Source organism: Zea mays, chromosome 9, assembly GCF_902167145.1.
Source record: "Zea mays cultivar B73 chromosome 9, Zm-B73-REFERENCE-NAM-5.0, whole genome shotgun sequence".
Classification (NCBI taxonomy): domain Eukaryota; kingdom Viridiplantae; phylum Streptophyta; class Magnoliopsida; order Poales; family Poaceae; genus Zea; species Zea mays.
Genome location: NC_050104.1, coordinates 128,686,916 through 128,713,478, shown reverse-complemented (window position 1 = coordinate 128,713,478; position 26,563 = coordinate 128,686,916). Strand labels below are relative to the sequence as shown.

Below are 26,563 nucleotides of genomic sequence, written 5' to 3'. Positions count from 1 at the left end.
TGGTAGATAATGAGAACAATGAAAGTTTACTGTCCCCTCCTGATGTTGATGGTTTATTAGTCCGCCTGCCACACCAACCTCGAAGTCCAATTAAGATCATATGTAAGTTTCAGGTTTGTTCTTGTATATCTTGGTACAATGTGAAATCTTACATTTTCATATATGCAGGGCCAAATGGAGAGGTTAGACAGATTATAGGGGAATTCACACTTTCAAATTTACTAGCATTACAAGGAGGAAAGGTAATTGTAGAGACAGATGAAAATGGTGTCCCAAATGAAAGGTCAGCCTCCATTCTTGGGCAGCACCTTGGCCATGTAGCAGAAAGCCCAACCTTAGCCCCTTTAGACATCCCAAGATTTGACAATAGCAGGTTTAATTCACACAAGGAACAAATAATAAGGGATGTTGAGGTAATTTTTTGTTATCGGTGCAAGCATGTACCTTCATTTTTTATATATGTACTAACATTTACCTTCCTGTATGTAGCTAAAGTTTGCCTTCCCAAGGCAAACCATACATCTTACAAGGGACTGGATCCTAAGGACAGTTAATAATAGGTGGCGAGCGTACAAATCTAAGTTGAAGAAACAATACTTCAATCGTGACGAGAGAACTCTAGAAGAAATCCTAAGAGAGAAGCCACTAACGACTAATGAACATCAATGGAGATCTCTAGTTGGAATTTGGTGCCAAGAGCAACATAAGGTGCCATCTATTTACTCAACACGTTTATATCAATTTTTAATCAAGGAATGTTACATTATTGCTTAATCATTGCCTGTCTTTGTAGAAATTATGTTCCACAAACTCTCGTTGTGCAAAAGAACAGAAGACTGCACACACATGTGGGAGGAAAAGCCTTGCTAGATTAAAAAAAGAGATGGTGATAAATATTCATCCATATTTGTTAAATTTCACTATCATCTATCTGAGGATTGAAATGATAGCCAAATAACTAAATTATGCAGGAAACCAGAACTAAACGAAAGGTTCATAGGATAGAACTATGGGAGGCAGCTCATAAAAAGAAGAATGGTAGATACACAACAGAAAAGGCAGAGACACTGATGGTACGTACATTTTCTGGTATAAATGATTTATGCTTGATCTAAAAATCAGCTTATAGTTCCTTAACCTTCATATATACTTTGTTTCAATAGGCTGCATCTTATGAGGAATTTAAAAAAAGGAGAGGGAACAATGATGGTAATCGTCTTTCATCTAAAGATTACAATGAAGTGTTCAATGATATTGTTGCCAAGGATTTCAAAGCACGTGGGTACTATGATGATAAGTACTGGAGTCAAGTACAAGCTTTTCAAGGTTTACCGTTTGTTAATCAAACGGAGGAAGAAAGAATGTACCAAGAGAAAGTAAATGAAATTGACAATAAAATGGAATCCGTGAGTGGTCTCATGAAGCATTAGCTTACTTTTATGTCAAAAAAGTATCCAGAAGATTTAACCCCAGAAATGAGAGAAGCTTTACAAAATGAAGTAAGCTTGCATTCAACAATGGCCCCCTCCCTCTCTAGAATAAGAGCATATTTTTAACAGTATGTTGGTTCAAATATTTCAGGGTGGTGATAGTTATGACCAATGCAATGAAGATGACAAATCTGAAAATTATGCTGCCAAAGATACGAGTAGCATCCAAGAAGATTCAAATGATGACGTGACCTCTCGAACAAATGAAGTGCATGTATACTTCCTTTATTTCAATTATTAAATATCATTAGCTACTATATAATAATATTCAAGCTCTTGCTAATGGCTTGTAGAACATGGTTCATGTCGAGCAGCAGCAACAACAATCTGGCCATAGAAGTCTTGGACGAACTCAAGTCCATACATCTGCACCACATGAGCAAACACCTTCAAAGGTATGTTAGAAAGGCCTACTCAATTACCAATGCACATGTATCTTGTATTTTTTTGTATTTTGTTACCTGCTTCAAAGTTGTACACAAACAGATTTATAATTTAACTACCCGAGCTAATGCAGCTAAATGCACTGATAACATATTGACATGATTACAGAATGGCTAAATGCAACATTCACCCCCTTAATCTTGTCAACCTTCTATCTTGACGACGCCCAATTGCCTCCTAAGTTCTGAGAATTTCATCCGGCCAAGTGGCTTTGTCAGAGCGTCGGCTAACTGACCTTCAAAACTCACATGAGCCACATCTACCATCCTAAGTTCTGAACACCTTTCGCTCGAGGAGAGGAATGCGGACAACCGGCGAATAGTAAACCCTGGTGGCTGATGCACATACACTTCTTCAGTAAGATCTCCATTTAAAAATGCAGACTTAACATCCATGTGGTGTACCTCCCACTCACCTTGAGCTGCCAAAGCCAGGAGTAACCTCACTGTCTCCAGCCTTGCAGCAGGAGCAAAAACCTCATCATAATCAACTCCATGGATTTGTGCATACCCTTTTGCCACTAGCCTGGCTTTGTATTTTACCACCTTTCCGGTTGCATCCCTTTTTACCTTGAACACCCACTTCAGACCGATAGCCTTGTGATCTTTTGGCAGTTCTGTAACTTCCCAGGTCTCATTCTGATGAATTGACTTTATCTCTTCTTCCATGGCATTCCTCCAGCAGTCTTGTTCAATAGCTTGCTCAAAATTTTTTGGTTCATCGGCAGCCAACATGCACAGCCCACTGTACTCGAAATCTTGGATTTCTTCAGTTGAGTCAAACAAATTCGCTAGTGTTCTGTACCTCAATGGTACTCCTTCTGAAAATTGAGGACTCTGTACAGGAGGAGACACCATACCTGTAGTCTGAGATGTACTTGTCAATGGAGTGTGTGGTGAGCTGGGAACTGCATCATGTCCCACTGCACTCCCCTGGCTTGCTGAGAGATCCCCTTCAGCAGTTGGTTCAGAGGATGCTTCAATATTGCTTTCAGTTGATATTGTCGGAGTTTGGTCACAGAACTGATGGTCTACAACAAATGTTTCAGTCACCTTATCACCTGTGTTAAGCACTAAACTCTCCCAGTCCCATGGTGTGTTTTCTTCGAAAACAACATCTCTGCTAACAACCAGTTTATTTGTGACAGGATCAAAAAATCTATAGCCTTTTGAACCTGATTCATAGCCAATGAACATCATCCTTCTTGATCTGTCAGCTAACTTATTCAAACCAGGACCAGCTAGCTTTGCATGTGCTACACATCCAAAGACTTTTAGATGACCAACACTTGGTTCCTCCTCTCAACAACCCCATTTTGCTGAGGGGAATATGGAGTTGTGGTGTAGTGTTTGATTCCAAACTGACTGCAGAACACTGAAAACAGGTTTGATGTGAATTCTCCCCCTCTGTCTGTTCTCAATGCCTTCAGACTACCACCCAGTTCAACTTCTGCCCTTTGCTTGATTTTTTTGAAACAGTCTAGTGCTTGATCTTTAGTATTAAGCATCTCGACCCACATATATCTACTATGGTCATCTACTACTAAAATAAAAAATGAGGCACCACCTATACTTTTAGGAGTAATCTGACCACACAAATCTGCATGAACCAGTTCTAACCCTTTCTCAGCTCTGAAACTTGACACAGTTGGAAAAGGTTTCCTATGCTGTTTCCCAAGAACACAACCATCACATACCTGCTCAGCCTTTTTCACAGTTTGCATGCCATCAACCATTTTTTTGCTACTAAGATCATGTAGAGCTCTGAAATTTAGGTGACCAAATCTAGCATGCCACTGCCATGACTTGTGTTCGGTATTTGACAGCAAACACACAGGTGCTGACAGGCCAAATTTGACAGTGACACCACTCTTTGCTTCTGTGAACACCACGTGATGACATTGTTGCCCAAGAAAAATACAATCCCACTTGTGCTCTTTCTTCTCTCAAGATCACCTGCATGGTCACTGTCTGAGTAGCCAACTAATGCTGCATCTGCTCCCTTTGAATATTTGCAGCCATATTGGATGGTTCCTGCAACAAACCTGATAATTCGCTTGATGGCTGTCCAGTGCTCAGCATTTGGTGTTTCCATAAATCTACTCACCATTCCTACTGAGAAGGCAAGATCAGGTCTTGTGTTAACCAAGTACCTCAAACTACCAACAAGACTTCTGTATTTTGTTGCATCTAGAATCAGCTCAGGTTTCCCAGGTAACAATTTTAGGTGCTGCTCCATTGGTGTATCCACAGGATTACAACCCTGCATACCACAATTCTCCAGTATCTTTTCAGCGTATGCACTCTGACAGATAGTGATCTCCCCTGGTTTCTGCTTTACTTGTAAGCCTAGGTAGTAACTCAATAGGCCTAGATCACACATATTGAACCTTTTCATCATCTGTTGCTTGAAGACAGCTGTTGCCATGTTTTGGTCAGTTAGATCATAGTGAACAATAAAAGTGTCATTCTCTTGTTGATTTGTGCTGCACTTTGAACTGTCCCAGTCCCAAGGTTTCCCTTCTTCAAATACCACATCTCTGCTAACTATCAGCTTATTTGTGGCTGGATCAAAGAACCTGTATCCTTTAGTTCCTGACTCATAGCCAATAAATACCATTTTGCTGGATCTGTCAGCAAGCTTATTTATTCCAGGACCAACACGCTTCACATGTGCTACACAACCAAAGATTCTCAGGTGACTCACTTTGGGCTTTTTTCCATGCCAAGCTTCATAGGGAGTCTTTTTGTTCAGAGCTTTTGTGGGTGATCTGTTGAGGATATACACTGCAGTTCTCACTGCCTCACCCCAAAATATTGATGGAACTCTCATCGATTTCAGCAGGCACCTGGCCATTTCAACCACAGACTGGTTCCTCCTCTCAACAACCCCATTTTTCACAGTACTTGTAGAGCATTTCCTTTCCCCTTACACAAAGGCTAGCCTACAAAAGGCAATCCGCAGGTAGAATATGTGATACATTAATTAAGGGCTCCATGTAGTGCCTGTAAAGTTAGAACTATTTTCAAGTTAGATGCTGAATTCTCATATATACTAACGTGTGCTGAATCATCTAGAATCCTAAAGCAACTCTACTGTTATAAGATGTTCAGAACTGGTCTGCTAGCTTTTGGAAGGATTAGCTTTCTTTTGCAACTCTAGGGTTCAGTAATTGGTTCCTATTCGTCTACATTCCCTGTTAAAATCTAATATTTATAATTTTCTTTTTCTATAATAATTGAGTGAAACTATACCTGTAGGAGGCACAACTTGATGGCAATGTAGTCAAAGATTTGCCAAGTGATCCTATATTGCACAACATGGTATGTCTAAGCTAATTGTATTATTGTTTCAATTAAAATATAAAGCATAATTTGATTAAGTGATGCTATGATTTGATGTTTATTATAGAGAACTCGAAGGGTTCAAGCTGCCAGCATGGGCATATCAGAATCAGTATGTGGTTTTATTTGCCTTATTTCTTTCCAATTATGACGTTGTTTTTACCAAAAGATCATATGTTCATGTTTTGTAATTTGTAGAGACAAAAGCAAGTCTACCTTATTTCACTGATAAACAAAGGCAGAGTTGTGGCCAAAGGGAAGTTAGTGACTACAGATAGCCAAAGAGAAATATTAGGAGCAAAGCTTGGACCAGAATATTGTGGGGTTCTTGTTGAAGGCCTTGAAAATATTGAACTTGGCAATATTATATATGAGGAGGTACCTAGACCATCTAATCAGATTCGTACACTAATTGATGCTATTGGCTATGTTATTCCTTGGCCAATTACACATGTAAGTTTCTTTTTTATTTGAAATAGTACATGTGTCCCCATAACAACTTGAGTTATTGATCTAACACATGTTTCATAGGTGAAGCAAGCTAGAAGCTCATCTTGTACCCGCAACAAGTTGGTACCTGCAGCACGTGGACAAAGCTAGATGGCGTGGACAAAGCTAGATGGGAAGCCTAGTATAATTGCAAAGTGAATCAGTTAGATTCTAGTAGTTACTAAAATTTTTAAGTGATATTTGTATGATATTGCCACTTTGGCTTTGCTTCTTTGTGAACACAATTGGCAGTTACTGAACATGTTTGCTATCGAGTTAGTTAGCTTCTTGATATTTTGCCAAGGCCAAAAGCAATATTATTGAGGGTTTATAATTTGATTTTTTTAACATTCATCTCGATGCACATTTATATATATAAATGTATAAATGAAAACATCTTTTTTTGGCACGTAATAAAGTGTTACAGTATAACGTGTCTATATTATTACAAACAAATATAGATGTATGTACAGAATCGTTTCTACAGGTCTTAATACACACTTTGACGTTACTATATAACGTATTGATATGCGTAGGCACACAATACAAACGTGGCTATATTATTGTTTCTACTTTTGTTAACACGCGTTTTGGCATTACTATAAAATGTGTCACTCGCCAGTTCAGCTGACACGTCACCTTTCCACATCACCTGCCACGTCATTTTTCCACATCACCTGCCATGTCACCTATCCACATCACCTACCATGTCATCATTCGTGTCACCTACTATATCGTCTCTATACTCCTTAATGCGCAATAAAGCGTCACTATAAAACGTGACTATAGTAATACACATGAATTATGAATGTATCTATAATATCGTATCTATATTTTTTCACACATAATAAAACGTTACTATATGACGTAACAACAATAATAGACACATGTTATATGCGCATCTATAAAAGCGTATCAATGTGTCTAAACATGCATCTAACGTGTCTATGAAACGTCTATTCATCTAATATATACGCTTACGATAATCGTTTCTACAAAGTCTGATACGGTCCATACGAAGACGCTTCTGACACGTTTTTGGAAAGCGTGCGTACATTCATATAGAGACGAATTAAAGCGTGCCTATTGTCCAAAAAAGCATAGCTACAAGGGGGGTTTTCTAGTAGTGCCAGGAACTTCTTGCCAGTGAACTGGGTGCCGTTGTCGGTGATGATGGAGTTTGGGACCCCAAAGCGATGGATGATGTTGGTGAAGAACGCCACCGCCTGTTCGGACCTGATGTTGTTTAGGGGTCGGACCTCAATCCACTTGGAGAGTTTGTCGATAGCGACCAGCAGGTGCGTGAAGCCCCCGGGTGCCTTCTGCAAGGGACCGATGAGGTCCAGACCCCACACAGCGAACGACCAGGTGATGGGTATTGTTTGCAGGGCCTGAGCGGGCAGGTGTGTCTGTCTTGCGTAGAATTGACACCCTTGGCAGGTGCGTACAATCCTAGTGGCGTCGGCCACCGCGGTTGGCCAGTAGAAACCTTGTCGGAAGGCGTTTCCAACGAGGGCTCGAGGTGCCGCGTGATGACCGCAAGCCCCCAAGTGTATTTCTTGCAATAGCTCCTGACCTTCGGTGATGGATATGCATTGCTGGAGGATGCCTCAGGGGATGTGGTGGTAGAGCTCCTTCTCGTCACCCAGCAAGACGAACGACTTGGCGCGCCGCGCCAGGCGCCGAGCTTCAGCTCTGTCGAGGGGTAGCTCTCCTCGGTGGAGATATTGCAGGTACGGGGTCTGCTAGTTTCGATTAGGCGTGACCCCATTCCGCTCTTCCTCGACGCGTAGTGCCTCACCCTCGGCGGCCGAGGGTGCCTCGGGCTGGGCCGAGGCTTCCCCAGGCTGGGCCGAGGCCTCCTTAGGCTCGGGCGTGTCGTCGGCCTTGACGGAGGGTTGATGTAGGTCTCGGGAGAAGACGTCTGGGGGAACCGTTGTCCGTCCCGAGGCTATCTTAGCCAGCTCATCCGCAGTCTCGTTGTAGCGTCGGGCGACGTGGTTGAGCTCGAGCCCGTAGAACTTATCTTCCAGGCGTCGAACCTTGTCGCAGTAGGCCTTCATCTTCGGGTCGCGGCAGTGGAAGTTCTTCATGACTTGGTCGATGACAAGATGCGAGTCGCCACGAGCATCGAGGCGCCGAACCCCTAGCTCGATGGCGATGCGCAACCCGTTAACCAGAGCCTCGTACTCGGCCACGCTGTTTGACGCCGGGAAATGGAGGCGCAGCACGTAGCGGAGGTGCTTCCTAAGGGGTGAGATGAAGAGCAGGCCCACACCCGCTCCTGTTTTCATCAGCGACCCGTCGAAATACATAGTCCAAAGTTCCGGTTGGATCGGAGCTGCTGGAAGCTGGGTGTCGACCCATTCAGCCACAAAGTCCGCCAAGACTTGGGACTTGATGGCCTTCCGAGGAGCGAACGAGATTGTCTCACCCATGATATCCACCGCCCATTTTGCAATCCTACCCGAGGCCTCTCAGCACTGGATGATCTCCCCCAGGGGGAAGGATGACACCACAGTCACCGGGTGAGACTCGAAGTAGTGTCGCAACTTTCGCCGCGTCAGAATTACCGCGTACAGTAGCTTCTGAATTTGCGGGTAGCGGATTTTGGTCTCGGACAATACTTCACTGATGAAGTAGACCGGCCTCTGGACGAGCAATGCATGCCCTTCTTCTCGTCTCTCGACCACGATCGTGGCGCTGACCACCTGAGTGGTTGCGGCTACGTAGATCAAGAGGGCTTCTCCCGCAGCGAGGGGCACCAGAATGGGCGCGCTTGTCAGGAGAGCCTTTAAGTTCCCAAGGGCTTCCTCGGCCTTGGGGGTCCAAGTGAAGCGCTCGGTCTTCCTTAAGAGGCGGTACAGGGGTAGGCCTCTTTCGCCGAGGCGTGAGATGAAGCGGCTCAGAGCCGCAAGGCATCCCATGACCCTCTATATTCCTTTCAAGTCCTTGATAGGCCCCATGTTGGTGATGGCCGCGATTTTCTCCGGGTTGGCCTCGATGCCCCGCTCGGAGACGATAAACCCCAGGAGCATGCCTCGGGGGACTCCGAAGACACACTTCTCGGGATTGAGTTTTACGCCTTTCGCCTTGAGACACTTGAATGTCGTTTCAAGGTCAGAGAGGAGGTCGGAGGCTTTCCTCGTCTTGACTACGATGTCATCGACGTAAGCCTCGACCGTTCGGCCAATGTGCTCTTCAAACACGTGGTTCATGCACCTTTGGTAGGTCGCGCCTGCATTCCTTAAACCGAATGGCATAGTAATATAGTAGTACATGCCAAAAGGTGTGATGAAAGAAGTCGCGAGCTGATCGGACTCTTTCATCCTGATTTGGTGATACCCTGAATAGGCATCGAGGAATGACAGGGTTTCGCACCCAGCATTGGAATCCACGATTTGATCGATGCGAGGCAGAGGGTAGGGAACCTTCAGACATGCTTTGTTTAGACCAGTGTAGTCTACACACATCCTCCATTTCTCACCTTTCTTTTTCACAAGCACAGGGTTGGCTAGCCATTCGGGATGGAATACCTCTTTGATGAACCCTGCAGCCATCAGCTTGTGGATCTCCTCGCCTATGGCTCTGCACTTTTCTTCGTCGAATCGGCGCAGAGGCTGCTTCACGAGTCGGGCTCCAGCTTGGATGTCCAGCGAGTGCTCGGCGACATCCCTCGGTATGCCAGGCATGTCCGAGGGACTCCACGCAAAAACCTCGGCGTTCGCGTGGAGAAAGTTGACGAGCACTGCTTCCTATTTGGGGTCAAGCTCGGAGCCGATCCGGACTTGCTTGAAGGCGTCGTTGCTGGGGTCGAGAGGGACGGACTTAACCGCCTCTGCTGGCTCGAAGTTGCCGGCGTGGCGCTTCGCATCTGGCACCTCCTTGGAGAGGCTCTCCAGGTCGGCGATGAGGGCCTCGGATTCGGTGAGGGCCTCAGCGTACTCCACGCACTCCACGTCGCATTCGTACGCGTGTCGGTACGTGGATCCGACGGTGATGACCCCGTTGGGGCCTGGCATCTTGAGCTTGAGGTAGGTGTAGTTGGGGACGACCATGAACTTGGCGTAGCATGGTCTCCCCATCACTTCGTGGTAGGTTCCTCGGAACCCAACCACCTCGAACGTGAGGGTTTCCTTTCGGAAGTTGGAGGGAGTCCCGAAGTAGACGGGCAGATTGAGTTGCCCAAGGGGTTGGACGCGCTTCCCGGGGATGATCCCGTGAAAGGGCGCCGCACCGGCCCGGATCGTGGATAGATCGATCTGCAAGAGCCCGAGGGTCTCGGTGTAGATGATGTTGAGGCTGCTGCCTCCGTCCATGAGGACCTTGGTAAGCCTGACGTTGCCGATGATGAGATCGACAACGAGCAAGTACTTCCCTGGGCTCGGTACGCGGTCGGGGTGGTCACCTTGGTCGAAGGTGATGGGCTTGTCGGACCAGTCTAGGTAGACTGGCGCCGCCACCTTCACCGAGCAGACCTCTCGGCGCTCCTGCTTGCGGTGCCGAGCCGAGGCGTTCGCCACTTGCCCACCGTAGATCATTAAGCAGTCGTGGACCTCGGGGAACTCCTCTGCCTTGTTGCCCTCCTTCTTGTCGTTGTCATGGCCTTTGCCACCTTCCACCGGGGCCCGACCTTATGGAAGTAGCGCCGAAGCATGACGCACTCCTCAAGGGTGTGCTTGACGGGACCCTGATGATAGGGGCATGACTCCTTAAGCATCTTGTCGAACAGGTTGGCCCCTCCGGGAGGCTTCCGAGGGTTCCTGTGCTCGGCGGCGGCAACAAGATCTGCGTCGGCGGTGTCGCGTTTCGCTTGCGACTTCTTCTTGCCCTTCTTCTTCGTGCCGTGCTGAGCGGATGCCTCGGGGACGTCTTCCTGCTGGCGTCCCTGAGGCTGCTTGTCCTTCCGGAAGATGGCCTCGACCGCCTCCTGACCAGAGGCGAACTTGGTAGCGATGTTGAAAGTTGCCTAGAGGGGGGTGAATAGGCAAGTTAAAACTTTTTCAACAAAAACTAGAAGCAAACTGGGTAAAACTGAATTGATCTCGAAATTCACCCAGTTAACTTTGGAAATGAGATGTTCTAGTTGATCCACAGGGTTCAAAATAGTAGGTCTGAGAAGGGCACTTCTCAAAATCCACACACCAAATATATATAAACAAATCTTCCACGCAATGGTGAGAGAACGAAGAACACAAACAAACACAATGAGCAAGAACACAAGAGACACAAGATTTATCCCGAGGTTCGGTCACACCACCAAGGTGCCCTACTTCCTCGTTGAGGCGCCCACAAAGAGCCGGGTCTCTTTCAACCCTAATCCTCCCTTTGCCAACCACAGAGGTCAAGCCCACACAATAATCTTTGCTCAAACGAGCGGGTAATACAAACTTTCTTGTGGTCTTCCACAAGATTTGGAGACTCACAAGAGACACCTAGTCGTCTAGGAGCTAGAAGCTCCAAGAGTAATGAATCCACAAAGAACTCGATGTAGTACCAAAGCTCGAATCAAGAAGAGCAAGAGAGATTTGGAGATGAAGCACAAAAACCGCAGCTCTCAAACTCACTCAAAGATTTCTCTCCAAAGATTTGAAATGGGAGAGGCAAGAGGTGTGTGAGAGAGAGTGGGAGGTGTTTCTCAGGTTGGGAATGAAGTTTTGTGCGTGCTGTTCTGTGGGGAGAGAGGTAGGAGTGAGTATATATAGGTGGGGCTCCAAAACTAGCCGTTTTTGACTTTTCTGCCCAAAAACCGGTTGAACCGGTCCCAAAACCGGTTGAACCGGTTTTTCAAAAAGCTGCGCACAGCTTTTTGGCTGACACAGCAGACTGGCAGAAAAAAGTGAACAGTGCAAAAACCGGTTGAACCTGTTTTAAAACCGGTTGAACCTGTTTCCACCAGACAAAAACCGGTTGAGTGTCCGGTTGAGTGTCCGGCTGAACCAGTATTTTGAAAAAAGGTGAACAGTGCAAAAACTGGTTGAACCTGTTTTTCCAAAAATCAATTTTGACCAAGATAGACTTTAAAAGGTTGTACTACATACTTTCACTAAGGATTAACAAGGGTAAAATGGAAGTTTTGGATCAAGGATTTTTGAGCTTTTGTACCAACACCAACCTTCTTTTTGGATCCCCCTTGATAGTACGACGATTCCTATACTCAAGTTAAATAAAATATAATTAAGTAAACTCCTTGAGTCATTGGTGTCTCAAGTGTGATTTCTCCATGGTGTTGCTTCATAAGGATCACAAACATCTTTGTCTCACCTTTTGAAGCAAACACAAATCGAGCCTATGACTTGTGCCATTTCACCATATATGAGTTCAAATCATGGCTTCAAGTCACCTTACTGATGCATCAACATGTTGTAACTCTTCATAGCTGATTAGTTCATCGACTTAGTGCAAGTACTCTCTTCTTCACCTTAGCCATGGTACCTCGGTCTACAAGCCGTCGCTTGGCCTTCACCTTCGCTTAGTTCCTCGAAGCCCTTTCCTTGCTATCTTCACCCTATCAAGCCATTCTTGAGTCACATCCTATTGAGCATCCATTGAGAGAATCATTTCTTCAATATTGTGAACCTTGCTTGAATGTCATCTAGATATAACTGCTAAGATCAATCAAGCTCTAGTTTGATTCTCATATATTCATATATGGACTAATAGTAATATGGTCAAGCCAATTCACGATTCCTCATATCTTGTTCACTTTGGCTTGACCAATCCTATTAATCACTTCAACCTCTATTATGATCATATTTATGCATAGTGATTTCTCAGGACTTGTCCATATATTCAAACCAATATAGAGACCATATTATATCCATTTGCATTGTCTCACTGGTTATTTGACCTTGTGTTGAACTTTGTTCACTGATCATTATACACTATTCAAGTATGTTCATCATACTGAATTCCCTGTTCAACACTTAGCAAATTTGTTAGACCTTTAAATGTGTTGTTATCCAAATCACCAAAACTCACAAAAGGGATGAATGCACTTTCAATCTCCCCCTTTTTGGTGATTGATGACAACACATTTAAAGCTTACATAAGATTTGATAAATAAGATTTTGAATCCTATGATATAGTTTCCTCCCCCTAAATATGTGCATTTCAGAAAATACCAATTTTGTACTCAAATGCCAAAAGCACATATTTGGGTCAAAGTATGGAGACAACTTATATCATACTATTCATAGGATGCAGTGCGTCATAAAATAAACGTGATGCTCATGACATAGTATGCACTCATCAACTTTCTACATCTTATGTTTTTCTTATGACTTCCCCTTTTTTTAATTATTTCTCCCCTTTTTAAAGTCTTCTAACACTTAGTTACATAAGACTAAAGGTAAGCTTTAATGCAAAATTTCTCCCCCTTTGTCATAAATCTCCAAAAAAAAGATATAAAGAATATAAAGGGTAGAAATTATGATTAATCAAGATTTGAACACACTATCATGAAAAGGGTCCTTATATGGCACAAAGGTAATGGAGAAGTGCCATAAGTGATGTACCTTTGCGTTTTACCTTTTCAAAGGGGTGTTCCACACTTGTGTTGTATTTAGAGTTCATTTTGCAATCTCTTGTTGGCATAATTATGACATAGGTCCAAGATATCAAATGAATATTGTCATACTAATTGAAAGATAAATCTTGATACCTAGAGTCTAGATGTCACCTAGCATTTTCTTATCATAACAAGAGGCAGCATGAAAATTGCACAAGTATGGATTATACAACTAGTGATCATGTATGAAAAATATCAATTGAAAAACACCAATTGATACAATTTGATAGATAAGCAGATCACTAATAGCATATTACACTAAGTTCTCCTCAAGTTTTAGAGCGCACATATATATGAATTCAATTGATACCAGTTGAGAGTACTTATTTGTAATTTAAAGTACCATTAGCATAAAATGAGTATAAATTGAACATAATCATGCGACATAAGAAACATGTGCACTATTTAATCAATTAAGTTCTAGACAGGAGAATTTATAAGCTATGCTACTTTAGACATTTGCAATCCAAAAGAATATGATATATGTTTACCAGTTTTAGATGATTTTGGAGTAGCATATACAAGATAAACTCATTCTCTTATAAAATGTATAAAAGATACATTTATTGGAGCAAAGAATTTTTGATACCCATCAAAATTTGCAGTGGAAGCGATTGTCTTTGCCCGAAGATTCCTTTCTAATTTGAGACTACACACATAGTAGACTTGGAAATGAAGTTAGTCTCAAAGATTCAAATTATAGACCATTCTCCCCCTAAATGTGTGCATACAAGTGACGAATACTTGTTTAGCTTATGCACTTGGACTTGTGAGGTCAGGGGATTAAGTTCTACAATTTGAACCTTGGTACAGATAAAGTATGAAAATGTGAAATTGTACCAATTGAAGGAATTACTCATAATAAAAAGGTATACTAATAGATATGATATGCAATATTTTAAGCCAAGATTCAAGAGAAGTTAGCATGTTTGACTCATACCTCACTAAGATGACTTAAGACAAACTTATGACATCACCACAAGAGGTATTAATCAAATATCTAGAGATTCTATAATCATCACCACTAGTGCAACCTTATGGTGAGACTTAAGATATTGCATATACATGCACACATTAGCATGTAAGAGCCTAGATACAAAAATTGTAATACAATAGTTCATGGAGTGACACACCTTTGTTCTACGCCACATGGTCTCCATTATAATCATGAATTTACATCTTAGCTTTTGATAGGCTTGACATTATTTTTGCACAAAGCAAGATGATTTTCATTCATGCCCATCAGTCTTCATTACGACATGTATTGAGTAAATTTAGCATGCCAAGGACAAACATATCCTCTTAAAAAAAACAAGAGAAACCCATTCTTTTCAAAGAACTACACAAGTTCACTAAAAGAAAATGTTAGTATTTAAGGACACAATATATAGAATGAGCTCCCCCTAAATGTATGCATCAAGTACTCGAATTACTTGTAACATGCACTTGATTCAATTAAGATTCTTAGAGGAGTTCATCATATATCTTGGTCAAGGCATAATATATTTGAAACAATTGAATTTATGCTAGAGAACACATATTGATCCTCAATAGAACTAATCCATGGGGTGACATGTGGTAAATATTTGATCATTTCCTTGGAACCACTCATCCTCATTTGATGTTCTCCAAGGTGTGAGACTACAAAACATGAACTTTAAGAAATCATTAATCTCACAAGATATAGGTTAAACTCTCCCTCAATTTGTGCATGCAAGAGTACACAAAGTACACTTATGCACATCAACAATACGAGGTTAAAGGAGATGTTTGCACTATATATTGGTTTAACATAATATGCTTTACATAGATGATGAAAATCAAACCAATTGAAAGTTTAAAAACTGAAAGTATATCAATTGAAATCCTAAATGGTAAAACATGCTAATATGAACCTCAAACCTCATAATGAAGGATATCACATAAATATGTCACTACATCTTCATTATTTGGTTGACAAAAAAAATATAACTCCTTTCTTGAATCACTGTGATTTCTTTTCCCTTTACGATTTCATCCAACCAAGTGATCATGAACTTCTTTCATCTTTTCTTGATTCGATCATACTTGATATGAGATCAATTGAAACTCAATGATTGAAACAACTAAGACTCTTATATCCGTAGATTTTCAATCCATCTTGAAAGCACTTGGAAGGACCTTATTGAAACACTTAGAAAAGAGAGCATTAGAAACACAAGGGAGGGTTTCACAAATGATAATCCTTATATGTGGATGGAAAATGAATCATCATTCTTGAAACCCAAAAGGATAGATTAAATTCCTTTAAATTAGTGCACACATATAGTTGATGTCAAAGTTATATGCACTATTGAACATTTTGTATTGCGAGGAATTTAACCTATACTATGGCACATCCCACTAAGGATAGAATACTAAAACAACTGAAGGATAGGAAGTTTTCATACCTTGGCCTCTTATCAACTTCTTCTTACTTTAGTTGAATAGTATCCTTTAAGCTTGTGATTTATACAATTTAAAACAAGCACCATCTCTTATCATAGATTTTCTATGGATAAACTCAACACAAGAGATGGCATTAGTAGCACAAGCACTAGTTTCTTATTTAGCAACCCTTTATATGTGAAGGGCAAACGAGTTGCTAAAATAGAGAAACATCATAATATGGACTAAATTTCCTTGAACCCTCATGCACAATATATTTTGAATGACATGGATAATATGCATGGTTATTCAATGAAGTCTAAAGGGATGACTTAATCCATATTATGGTGAGTGTCTAATATAGAAGAATCAAATCCAAATTAACTAGATAGAGAATACATCACATAATTTTGGATTGTTCACCATATGATAATATTCATTCAACTTCCAATTAGACCTTTATTTCATAATCAACATTTTATGTATATCCTCAAGTGCTTCTTTTTCCTTAGTGGCTACACAAGTCACAAAAAGATAAGATTTGAAAATAATATGCACTTGAGATTCAGTTGTTACCACCCTAGCTACTATCTCCAAAGATGATTTATACATTCATTATCGAGCACCCAACTTGATCCATTGAAGGAGTGATCCTGCAAAACAAGTTTAAGCTTCATATCTTGGTACCCAATTTGAATTGGGTCCTTTGAGATTAGTGGTAAGAGCCTTGAGTACCCACACAATCCTTATTGTGGCCTTTCTCTTTGTGTAGGCACCCACATATACTTGACAACCATCTTACATGGTTTCAAGTCAATATTTAATCACATAGATAAAAACTAGAGTTAAGAATAGGAGCCTTTTCTCCTTTTATTAATACATCATTGTGTTGCCTTCTTGATGATGAACCTACCTTGACTTTGGGTGCACCTAGCTTATCAAGGTTAGTCGCACAAGCATTCATATCATAAAGACAAGTTATGCATGGAATTTACAACTTAGTGATCCAATTCAATGTGAAGCATATGTATATCGATTGAAGTAGATTTCTAAGATATCAAAATATGGGTTTCCAAAATTTAGAGAGTATGGATCACTAATTGTACCTTTTACAGTTTAAAAATCATATCCATGTTAGTGCATATGTATGTGATGAATATCAACAAAAAGATTCCTATGCACTTTTAGAATTAACGATAAGAGAATTTTAAACTGCATCAAGAGTAGCTATTTTGAAAACAAAGATTACAATCCATAAAAATGAGATACAATTTTTACCATTATGGATTGAGTTAGTATAGCTTACTCAAGAGAAACTTATTCTCTAAGACACAAGATACCTAATGTGCTCCCCCAGATATGTGCATCAAGTATTTGAATGACTTGTCAAATGCACTTTCAATTCAGTTAGGAGTCGCATGAGGAGTACATTACATATATTGGTCAAGGCATGACAAATTTGCAATGAATTAACTTATGCCTAAGAATACTTACCACCATATAGAATGTACCATTTGTTATACCAATTTGACAGATCTTACTATCTATGGTGGTGTCACCTTAGTATTCTTCTTTTCATCATTTGTGGAGACTTCCTTCTTTGTTACCTTTTTTCCTTTTAAAACTAGTCGATAAAACACTTTGAAAAGAGGTATTAGTAGTACAAGGAAGTATTTAATGAATGATGATATCTATATATGAATGGCAAACAAATCATCATTTATGAGGCGTAAAGGCATAAATTAAATTCCTTTTAAGTTAATGCACATGGAGCAGTGAATTCACAATATGCACTAATTTACAAATTTAAGCCAAAAGGAATTTAACCTTCATATTGACATTCCTTTCCATAGAATATATTATTAGCAATTGAAAGAATGTCACTTGAAAGGAACTACCATTGATCAACAACCAATTGAAGCAATTTGTTCCATACCTTTGCCTTGAGCATTCCTAATCTTTCTTTTAGGTGAAGATTAACCTTTAAAGCTTGTGATTTTACCAATGGAAAGAGCACAATCTCTACTTATGAATTTCCATGAAATATCTTAAAAGAGATTGTATTAGTAACACAAGCGATAGTTTCCTATTTAGCAACCTCTAGTATATGAATGACAAGAAGGTTACTAAAACATGCAAGGAAACCTCATGATATGAACTAAATTACCCTTACAAACATCATGCATAACATCAATTGTAAAAAAGATGAAAGTAGCACGATTATTTAATTAAGTTCACATGGCAAGTTTAATTCATAGCATGGTGAGTGATTAATGTAGAAGACTCAAAACCAATTTAAACAAGAATGAATACATCACATAGTATTGGTTCGATCTTCTTTGAATGTTGAATGGCACACTCCATTTGGGAAACACATTCTCATGTTGTGAGACTACATAAACACTTAGATAGAAACATTAGTCTCACAACTCTAGTCATATAGAGAATTCCCCATTTGGTAAGTGCTATAAGAATTTGAATTTCTTACTTAGCACTCTATTCATTTAAGAACATGGGATAATCCTCTTTATGTCTAGGTCATGGCAATAACACGATAATTAATTTGAAATATGCCACAAGGTACATATAATCAATTTAAAGCATGTAGATTGTCACAATATAAAAATATGAACTTGCAATCTACCATATAATTAGATCATTTCCAAAGCAAGGTAAAATCTTTTAAGTTCATTCTCAAGTGCTTCATTTTTCCTATGTGGCTACAAAAGACACAAAGGAATATACCAATTAAAAGCAATGTGCACTTAAGAATTAATTGTTACCATCCTTTGGATATCACTTGGTTGTAGGCCTTTTGCTTGATTCCCACAAAGGTTAATCCTTATTCCCTACAACACAAGTTCTTGCTAGAGATAAATATGAAGTTAGTGATATAACAACTCAATTCATCTCTGGGTCAATCTTAAAGGATAGACAATGTAAGATTGATAGCTTGAGATAAGAATTGAGTTAAACCGCTCAAGCACCCCAAAGCTTCATATCATCTCTAGGTACCTGCAAAAACTTATTAAGTATATTTTGGTACCCATTTTTGGATGGGTCCACCAAGGTTAGCTAATAAGTACTTAGGCACCCAAATAGCCTTGGTCCTAGAATGTGGTAAACTCATCACCTTTCTAGCACAAGGGTCAAATTTGGGTCTCCTAAGCATTATTGAATGTATTAAGAAGTTAGGCTTAGGTGTTTTACCCTTTGGACAAACCTTGAATAGATGACCTTTTTCACGATAATTGTAGCAAATGCGATGCTTGTCCTTGCAATGCATTTGCCTTTTGATTTCATCCTTTTTGATGGTCATCTTTCTTGATCGTGCAAGGTCTTGATTCTTCATGTGGGGGCATGAATCAATTTCATGGCCCTTCTCCTTGCATCCATAGCACCTCCTATCGCTTCTCTTTGATCTTTCTTTGTTGAAGCACATAGGTACATTGTTAGAGAAAATCATATGAGCATTAATTTTCTCACCGTGGATTTTGCTCATGCCCTTCTTGGAAAGCTTGGTATTCTTTTGAAGGGGTTTTGTGCATGCTACGGTTGTCCCCTTATCAAGATTTTTCACCATATTATCACGATTATCTTGAGAATGTTGAGCATGACACTTTCCCTTCAAACGAGTTAAGCTCCTTCTTAGCATTCCAACTTCTTCCTTGAGCTCTTTATTTTCTTGTGTGATAGAAATATCATTAATTCCTGAAATTTCTAGCTCAATGGAAGATTGGCTTTCTTGAGAGCAACATTTGTTAGCACATGATAATATAGTTTCTACTTGAGTACATGTGCATATGTGAGGTTGGTATGATTTCAAATTAGTTAACACAACCTCATGAGCCATTTCTAACATGATATGTGAATCCATCAATTTATTATGAGAGAACACAAGCATATCATGTTTTTCTTGTAAAGCTAGATTTTCAATATTTAGCTTTTCTATTGTGTTCTTGAGCATATCATTTTTACTTTCTAATTGAGCAATATATGATGAATGATTAACAACTTTAATTTGCTCAATTGAAATGTCTTCATACCTTTGGACCAAATCATCATGAGAGCACTTTAGCTTCTCATGCTCTTTGGTCAACTTCTCTAAGTCTTCAATTTTTCTGATGAGGAAGTCTTCTTGCTTATGAAGCATTTCTTTTTGTTCTTCCGCTCTTTTCATGAGTTTGAGCAAGCTCATCCGATGTTTCTTGCTTAGCTGAGCGAAGAATTGTTGAAGATCATCCTCATCTTCACTATCACTTTCTTGCTCCTCCTCATCCTCACTTTCGCTTTCACTGTCACTCCCATTAGCAATAAAGCACATATGAGAAGTGGATTTGAAAGACGAACCTTGTGAAGAGGTGGATTCATCATTTGGTCTCCATCGATCATTTTCTTCTTCAATTTTGTTCTTCGCCTCATCTTCCTTCATTTTGAGGAACATCCTTTCGGCGATTCTCATGGCAAGATCTATTGCCCTAGGATCGACATCTGCAACAAAAGATGAAGTCGAGGCAACCTCAACTTTTTCAAGCTTAGAAGCACTTTTGTTTCTTAGCCCCCCCGACATGATCTTTTCCTCACGCGGTTAAGCGTTAGAACGAGGATTAGGCTTTGATACCAATTGAAAGTTGCCTAGAGGGGGGTGAATAGGCAAGTTAAAACTTTTTCAACAAAAACTAGAAGCAAACTGGGTAAAACTGAATTGATCTCGAAATTCACCCAGTTAACTTTGGAAATGAGATGTTCTAGTTGATCCACAGGGTTCAAAATAGTAGATCTGAGAAGGGCACTTCTCAAAATCCACACACCAAATATATATAAACAAATCTTCCACGCAATGGTGAGAGAACGAAGAACACAAACAAACACAATGAGCAAGAACACAAGAGACACAAGATTTATCCCGAGGTTCGGTCACACCACCAAGGTGCCCTACTTCCTCGTTGAGGCGCCCACAAAGATCCGGGTCTCTTTCAACCCTAATCCTCCCTTTGCCAACCACAGAGGTCAAGCCCACACAATAATCTTTGCTCAAACGAGCGGGTAATACAAACTTTCTTGTGGTCTTCCACAAGATTTGGAGACTCACAAGAGACACCTAGTCGTCTAGGAGCTAGAAGCTCCAAGAGTAATGAATCCACAAAGAACTCGATGTAGTACCAAAGCTCGAATCAAGAAGAGCAAGAGAGATTTGGAGATGAAGCACAAAAACCGCAGCTCTCAAACTCACTCAAAGATTTCTCTCCAAAGATTTGAAATGGGAGAGGCAAGAGGTGTGTGAGAGAGAGTGGGAGGTGTTTCTCAGGTTGGGAATGAAGTTTTGTGCGTGCTGTTCTGTGGGGAGAGAGGTAGGAGTGAGTATATATAGGTGGGGCTCCAAAACTAGCCGTTTTTGACTTTTCTGCCCAAAAACCGGTTGAACCGGTCCCAAAACCGGTTGAACCGGTTTTTCAAAAAGCTGCGCACAGCTTTTTGGCTGACACAGCAGACTGGCAGAAAAAAGTGAACAGTGCAAAAACCGGTTGAACCTGTTTTAAAACCGGTTGAACCTGTTTCCACCAGACAAAAACCGGTTGAGTGTCCGGTTGAGTGTCCGGCTGAACCAGTATTTTGAAAAAAGGTGAGCAGTGCAAAAACCGGTTGAACCTGTTTTAAAACCGGTTGAACCTGTTTTTCCAAAAATCAATTTTGACCAAGATAGACTTTAAAAGGTTGTACTACATACTTTCACTAAGGATTAACAAGGGTAAAATGGAAGTTTTGGATCAAGGATTTTTGAGCTTTTGTACCAACACCAACCTTCTTTTTGGATCCCCCTTGATAGTACGACGATTCCTATACTCAAGTTAAATAAAATATAATTAAGTAAACTCCTTGAGTCATTGGTGTCTCAAGTGTGATTTCTCCATGGTGTTGCTTCATAAGGATCACAAACATCTTTGTCTCACCTTTTGAAGCAAACACAAATCGAGCCTATGACTTGTGCCATTTCACCATATATGAGTTCAAATCATGGCTTCAAGTCACCTTACTGATGCATCAACATGTTGTAACTCTTCATAGCTGATTAGTTCATCGACTTAGTGCAAGTACTCTCTTCTTCACCTTAGCCATGGTACCTCGGTCTACAAGCCGTCGCTTGGCCTTCACCTTCGCTTAGTTCCTCGAAGCCCTTTCCTTGCTATCTTCACCCTATCAAGCCATTCTTGAGTCACATCCTATTGAGCATCCATTGAGAGAATCATTTCTTCAATATTGTGAACCTTGCTTGAATGTCATCTAGATATAACTGCTAAGATCAATCAAGCTCTAGTTTGATTCTCATATATTCATATATGGACTAATAGTAATATGGTCAAGCCAATTCACGATTCCTCATATCTTGTTCACTTTGGCTTGACCAATCCTATTAATCACTTCAACCTCTATTATGATCATATTTATGCATAGTGATTTCTCAGGACTTGTCCATATATTCAAACCAATATAGAGACCATATTATATCCATTTGCATTGTCTCACTGGTTATTTGACCTTGTGTTGAACTTTGTTCACTGATCATTATACACTATTCAAGTATGTTCATCATACTGAATTCCCTGTTCAACACTTAGCAAATTTGTTAGACCTTTAAATGTGTTGTTATCCAAATCACCAAAACTCACAAAAGGGATGAATGCACTTTCAGATGTCCATCAGCTCGCTCGCCCTGGTGGGAGTCTTGCGACCCAGCTTGCTCACCAGGTCGCGGCAAGTGGTGTCGGCGAGGAACGTGCCGATGACATCTGAGTCGGTGATGTTGGGCAGCTCGGTGCGCTGCTTCGAAAATCGCCGGATGTAGTCCCGCAGGGATTCTCCTGGCTGCTGGCGGCAGCTTTAGAGATCCCAGGAGTTCCTAGGGCACACGTATGTGCCCTGGAAGTTTCCGGCGAAGGCTTTGACCAGGTCGTCCCAGTTGGAGATCTGCGCAGGAGGCAGATGCTCCAGCCAGGCTTGGGCGGCGTCGGAAAGGAACATGGGGAGGTTGCGGATGATGAGGTTGTCATCGTCCGTTCCACCCAGCTGGCAGGCCAGCCGGTAGTCCGTGAGCCACAGTTCTGGCCTTGTTTCCCCTGAGTACTTGGTGATGGTAGTCGGGGCTCGGAACCGGGTCGGGAACGGCGCCCGTCGTATGGCCCGGTTGAAAGCTTGCGGACCAGGTGGTTCGGGCGAGGGACTCCGATCCTCCCCACTGTCGTAGCGTCCCCCACGCCTGGGGTGGTAGCCTCGGTGCACCTTCTCATCGAGGTGGGCTCGACGGTCGCGGCGGTGGTGCTCGTTGCCGAGGCGACCCAGGGCTGCAGCCGTTGCGTCCCGCGTACGCCCGATGTGGACCGAGGCTTCCCGCATGAATTGGGAAGTCGCGGCGCGATGCTCCGGGGGGTACCCTTGCCTTCGGGAGGCAGAGCTTTCGGCCCGTCGAACCGCGGCATCCTCCAGGAGATTCTTGAGTTCTCCCTAGATACGCCGCCCCTCGGTGGTGGATGGCTCCGGCATCGCTCGGAGTAGTATTGCTGCTGCAGCCAGGTTCTGGCCGACCCCACTGGAAGCCGGGGGCAGCCTTGCTCTGGCATCGTCAGCGATGCGGTGCTGGACGTCCTGGGCCAGATGACGCGCTTCTCCGGCTGGTGCTCGGCCTGCCCACTCCTGCCCGATGTTTTGCCGGAGCTGCACAAGTTGTCCTGCTTCCTCGTCGAGCTTGGCCTGCATCTCGCAGATTTGCTCGAGCTGTGTGTCCTGACCCCCCGCAGGGACTGGGACCACAACTAGCTCCCGAAGGATGTCAACGCGAGGCGCAGGCCTAGGGGATCGCCGTCCTCCGGCATACCAAGGTGGTTGCCTTCGTCGAGACCCCCTAGATCGACGTGGAAACATTCGCGACTTGGGCCACAGTCCTCGTCGTCAAGGCTGTGGCCACCATCGGAGCAATAGGAGAGCAGTAGTCACATGCGGTCATGAAGTCTTGCATGGCACTGGGGTTACCGAGCCTGGAGAAATCCCAACCAGAGTCGGGCTCTTCATCACTTCATCGACGGATAGTGACGAAGTCGCATCGAGGACGGACTGCACCGTTATCTCAGGTACGAGGCTAACGCCCAGCAAGTCCTTCGCGAGCGTGCTGGCGTCATCCGTCCGCTTGGGGTTGGCGTGTTGCGGGGAAACGACGCTCGTCTTCGTCTCAGACGCGAGGTCAATGCCCGACGTGTCCCCCGCTGGGGCGCCGTCGTCGTCGACTCGCTCGACAGCCAACGAGGTGCCACCTCCTGCTTGGCCATGGTTGCCCTGCCTCCTTCTCCTGCGACGAGGAAGGTGACGGGACAGGCCCAGATGCTGCTCTTCCGCCATGGGGGGAAGACGTCGTCGATTCCGTCGCCGTCGGGCGAGCTGACGGCCATCGTTGTCATTGTCGGCGGCGGAGGAAGGAGTACCATGTCGTAGCTGCCGTCGAGGGACATGAACTCGAGACTCCCGAAACGGAGCAGTGTCCCGAGCTGGAGAGGGTGCTGGAGACTACCCATCTGGAGCTTGACGGGAAGCTGTTCGTCAACACGCAGCAGGCCCCTACCTGGCGTACCAACTGTCGGCGTTTCGGCCCCGGGGGGTCCCTGGACCGACGAGTAAATTGTTGCTGCGTGTCCCGGCCTAGATGGGTCGGCGCGAGATGGAACACAAGGGGGAAAAGGGAACCGCGGCTCGTGTTATCCTGCGCCCAGGGCGGATGCACTTGCAGTAGGGGGTTACAAGCGTTCGCGAGAGAGGGAGAGAGCCTGTCCGTCAGCCCGCCTCCCGCGCGGCCACCTTCTCGTACGAGGGCCCTGGACCTTCCTTTTATAGATGTAAGGGGAGGGCCCAGGTGTACAATGGAGGGTGTAGCAATATGCTAACGTGTCCGACAGAGAGGAGCCAGAGCCCTATGTACATGCCGACGTGGCTGTCGGAGAGGAGTTAGTGCCCTGTGCATGTGATGTCGTGGCCGTCGGAGGAGCGCTTGAGCCCTGTAGAAGCACAGCTGTCGGGGCTGTCGGGACCTTGCTGACGTCTCCTTGCTTCCGTAGGGGGCTGAGAACCGTCGTCGTCATGGGAGCATGCGGGGTGCCATCATTACTTGTTTACCGGGGCGAGCCAGATGGGACGCCGGTCTTGTTCCCCGTAGCCTGAGCTAGCTAGGGGTAGGGTAATGATGTACCCCCCTGCAACGTGGTCGGTCCGAGCCCAAGGTCGGGCGAGGCGGTGACTCCTCCGAGGTCGACGTTGAGGCCGAGCCCTGGGGTCGGGCGAGGCAGAGACCGTCTTCCGAGGTCGAGGTTGAGTCCGAGCCCTGGGGTTGGGCGGGGCGGAGACCGTCTTCCGAGGTCGAGGCGGGGGCCGAGCCCTGGGGTCGGGCGAGGCGGAGCTTCCTATGGCACCTGAGGCTGGACTCGGCTGCTGTTAGCCTCACCCTGGCGGGTGGCACAGCAGTCGAAGCAGGGCAGGCGGCACTGTTTTCCTGTCAGGTCAGTCAGTGGAGGGGCGAAGTGACTGCGGTCACTTCGGCCCTGCCAACTGAGGAACGCGCGTCAGGATAAGGTGTCAGGCGATACTTGCATTGAATGCTCCTGCGATACGGTCGGCTGGCGAGGCGATCTGGCCAAGGTTGCTTCACTGCGAAGCCTACCCGAGCTGGGCCTCGGGCGAGTCGAAGGTGCGCCCGTTGCTTGAGGAGGCCCTCGGGCGAGGAGTGAATCCGCCTGGGTCTACTGTTCCTGCCCGAGGCTGGGCTCGGGCGAGGCGAGATCGTGTCCCTTGAGTGGACGGAGCCTTGACCTGAATTGCACCCATCAGGCTTTTGCAGCTTGTGTTGATGGTGATTACCAGCCGAGTTTAGGAGTCTCGGGGGTACCCCTAATTATGGTCCCCGACACCAGATTACTCCTGAAGCAATTATCAGAATGGGAATCTTCGTCTGGGCCGTGAGGAGTCAAGGTTTGGAGCCAAGTGCAAAAAGTTTTTGCAGTATGCATGAATTGTGCTATGAAACGAAACCCTGGGGTAAAGAACAGTACCATAGCAATTTTGGTTGCTACAGCTTCGTTGCTCGTTCTGGCTTAAGCTACCCTGTACCAACCTTTCGGAAGAGATGGCCCGGAGCCTGGATGGAGGAGTGGTTTTACGTGAAGAATGATTTAAAAGCAAGAGAAGATATTAAATAAATCATCATGCGCCCCATCTGGTCGCGCTTTGGCCTCTGAAAGCCAAAGGTAAAGATTGATGAGGTAGCCGAAGCATGCCAAAGGGCCTTCTGCACAGTCTGCGCATTTATTGGGACAAGGGACTTAATCCAAGAGCACGTGGCCTACAGAATATGGCCACTGGTAGACAACTGGGAAATGCCAAAGGAAACCATCAGCAACCCTAACGAAGGTGGTTTGGTTCGATTGAAATATACCTTTATGTTTAGAGACCAATTTATCGAACCAGACGATGACTGGCTGAAGTGTGTTGAAAACACTAGTGATGAACTACTTGGAGCCTACTCCAAGTCTGAAGATAACGCACTATCTGCGGCCTTTGGGAGCCGAAAAAAGAAGAGGCTAAATAGAGTTTTTGATGCTATTGGGTTTATGTACCCTAACTACCGCTACCCGCCACGGGGGCAGAAGAGAAAGAGTGCAACTTCTGGGAAAGATGCTGCTTCAGCTGCTCCAAGCGAGCCCGCGCCGAAGAGGAAAAAGGTGAAGGTTATTACTCACCGACCGCGCTATATTGAACCGGCCACAGTGCCTGAATTTTGTGGTGAG

At 43.6% G+C, this 26,563-nt stretch overlaps 1 protein-coding gene and 1 long non-coding RNA gene across 2 annotated transcripts; both read left to right on the top strand.

Moving 5' to 3' along the window:
- The first annotated feature begins 821 nt into the window (after nt 1–821).
- Nucleotides 822–1,875, top strand: LOC109942251 (uncharacterized). The gene is made up of 5 exons (XR_002264941.1): nt 822–886; nt 972–1,073; nt 1,164–1,499; nt 1,582–1,704; nt 1,784–1,875. It is a non-coding gene; the product is annotated as an uncharacterized lncRNA (long non-coding RNA).
- A 3,297-nt stretch (nt 1,876–5,172) lies between these two features.
- LOC118473392 (uncharacterized) lies at nt 5,173–6,101 on the top strand. The gene is made up of 4 exons (XM_035962660.1): nt 5,173–5,257; nt 5,346–5,390; nt 5,477–5,731; nt 5,810–6,101. The coding sequence occupies exons 1-4, from the start codon at nt 5,255–5,257 to the stop codon at nt 5,876–5,878; spliced, it is 372 nt and encodes a 123-aa protein (XP_035818553.1). The 5' UTR covers nt 5,173–5,254; the 3' UTR covers nt 5,879–6,101.
- Nucleotides 6,102–26,563: the final 20,462 nt, after the last annotated feature.

Coding starts and splice junctions, on each gene's coding strand:
- LOC118473392 (XM_035962660.1), top strand. Junction 5,391..5,476: donor GCATGGGCATATCAGAATCA/GTATGTGGTTTT, acceptor TGTAATTTGTAG/AGACAAAAGCAAGTCTACCT. Junction 5,732..5,809: donor TTCCTTGGCCAATTACACAT/GTAAGTTTCTTT, acceptor CATGTTTCATAG/GTGAAGCAAGCTAGAAGCTC.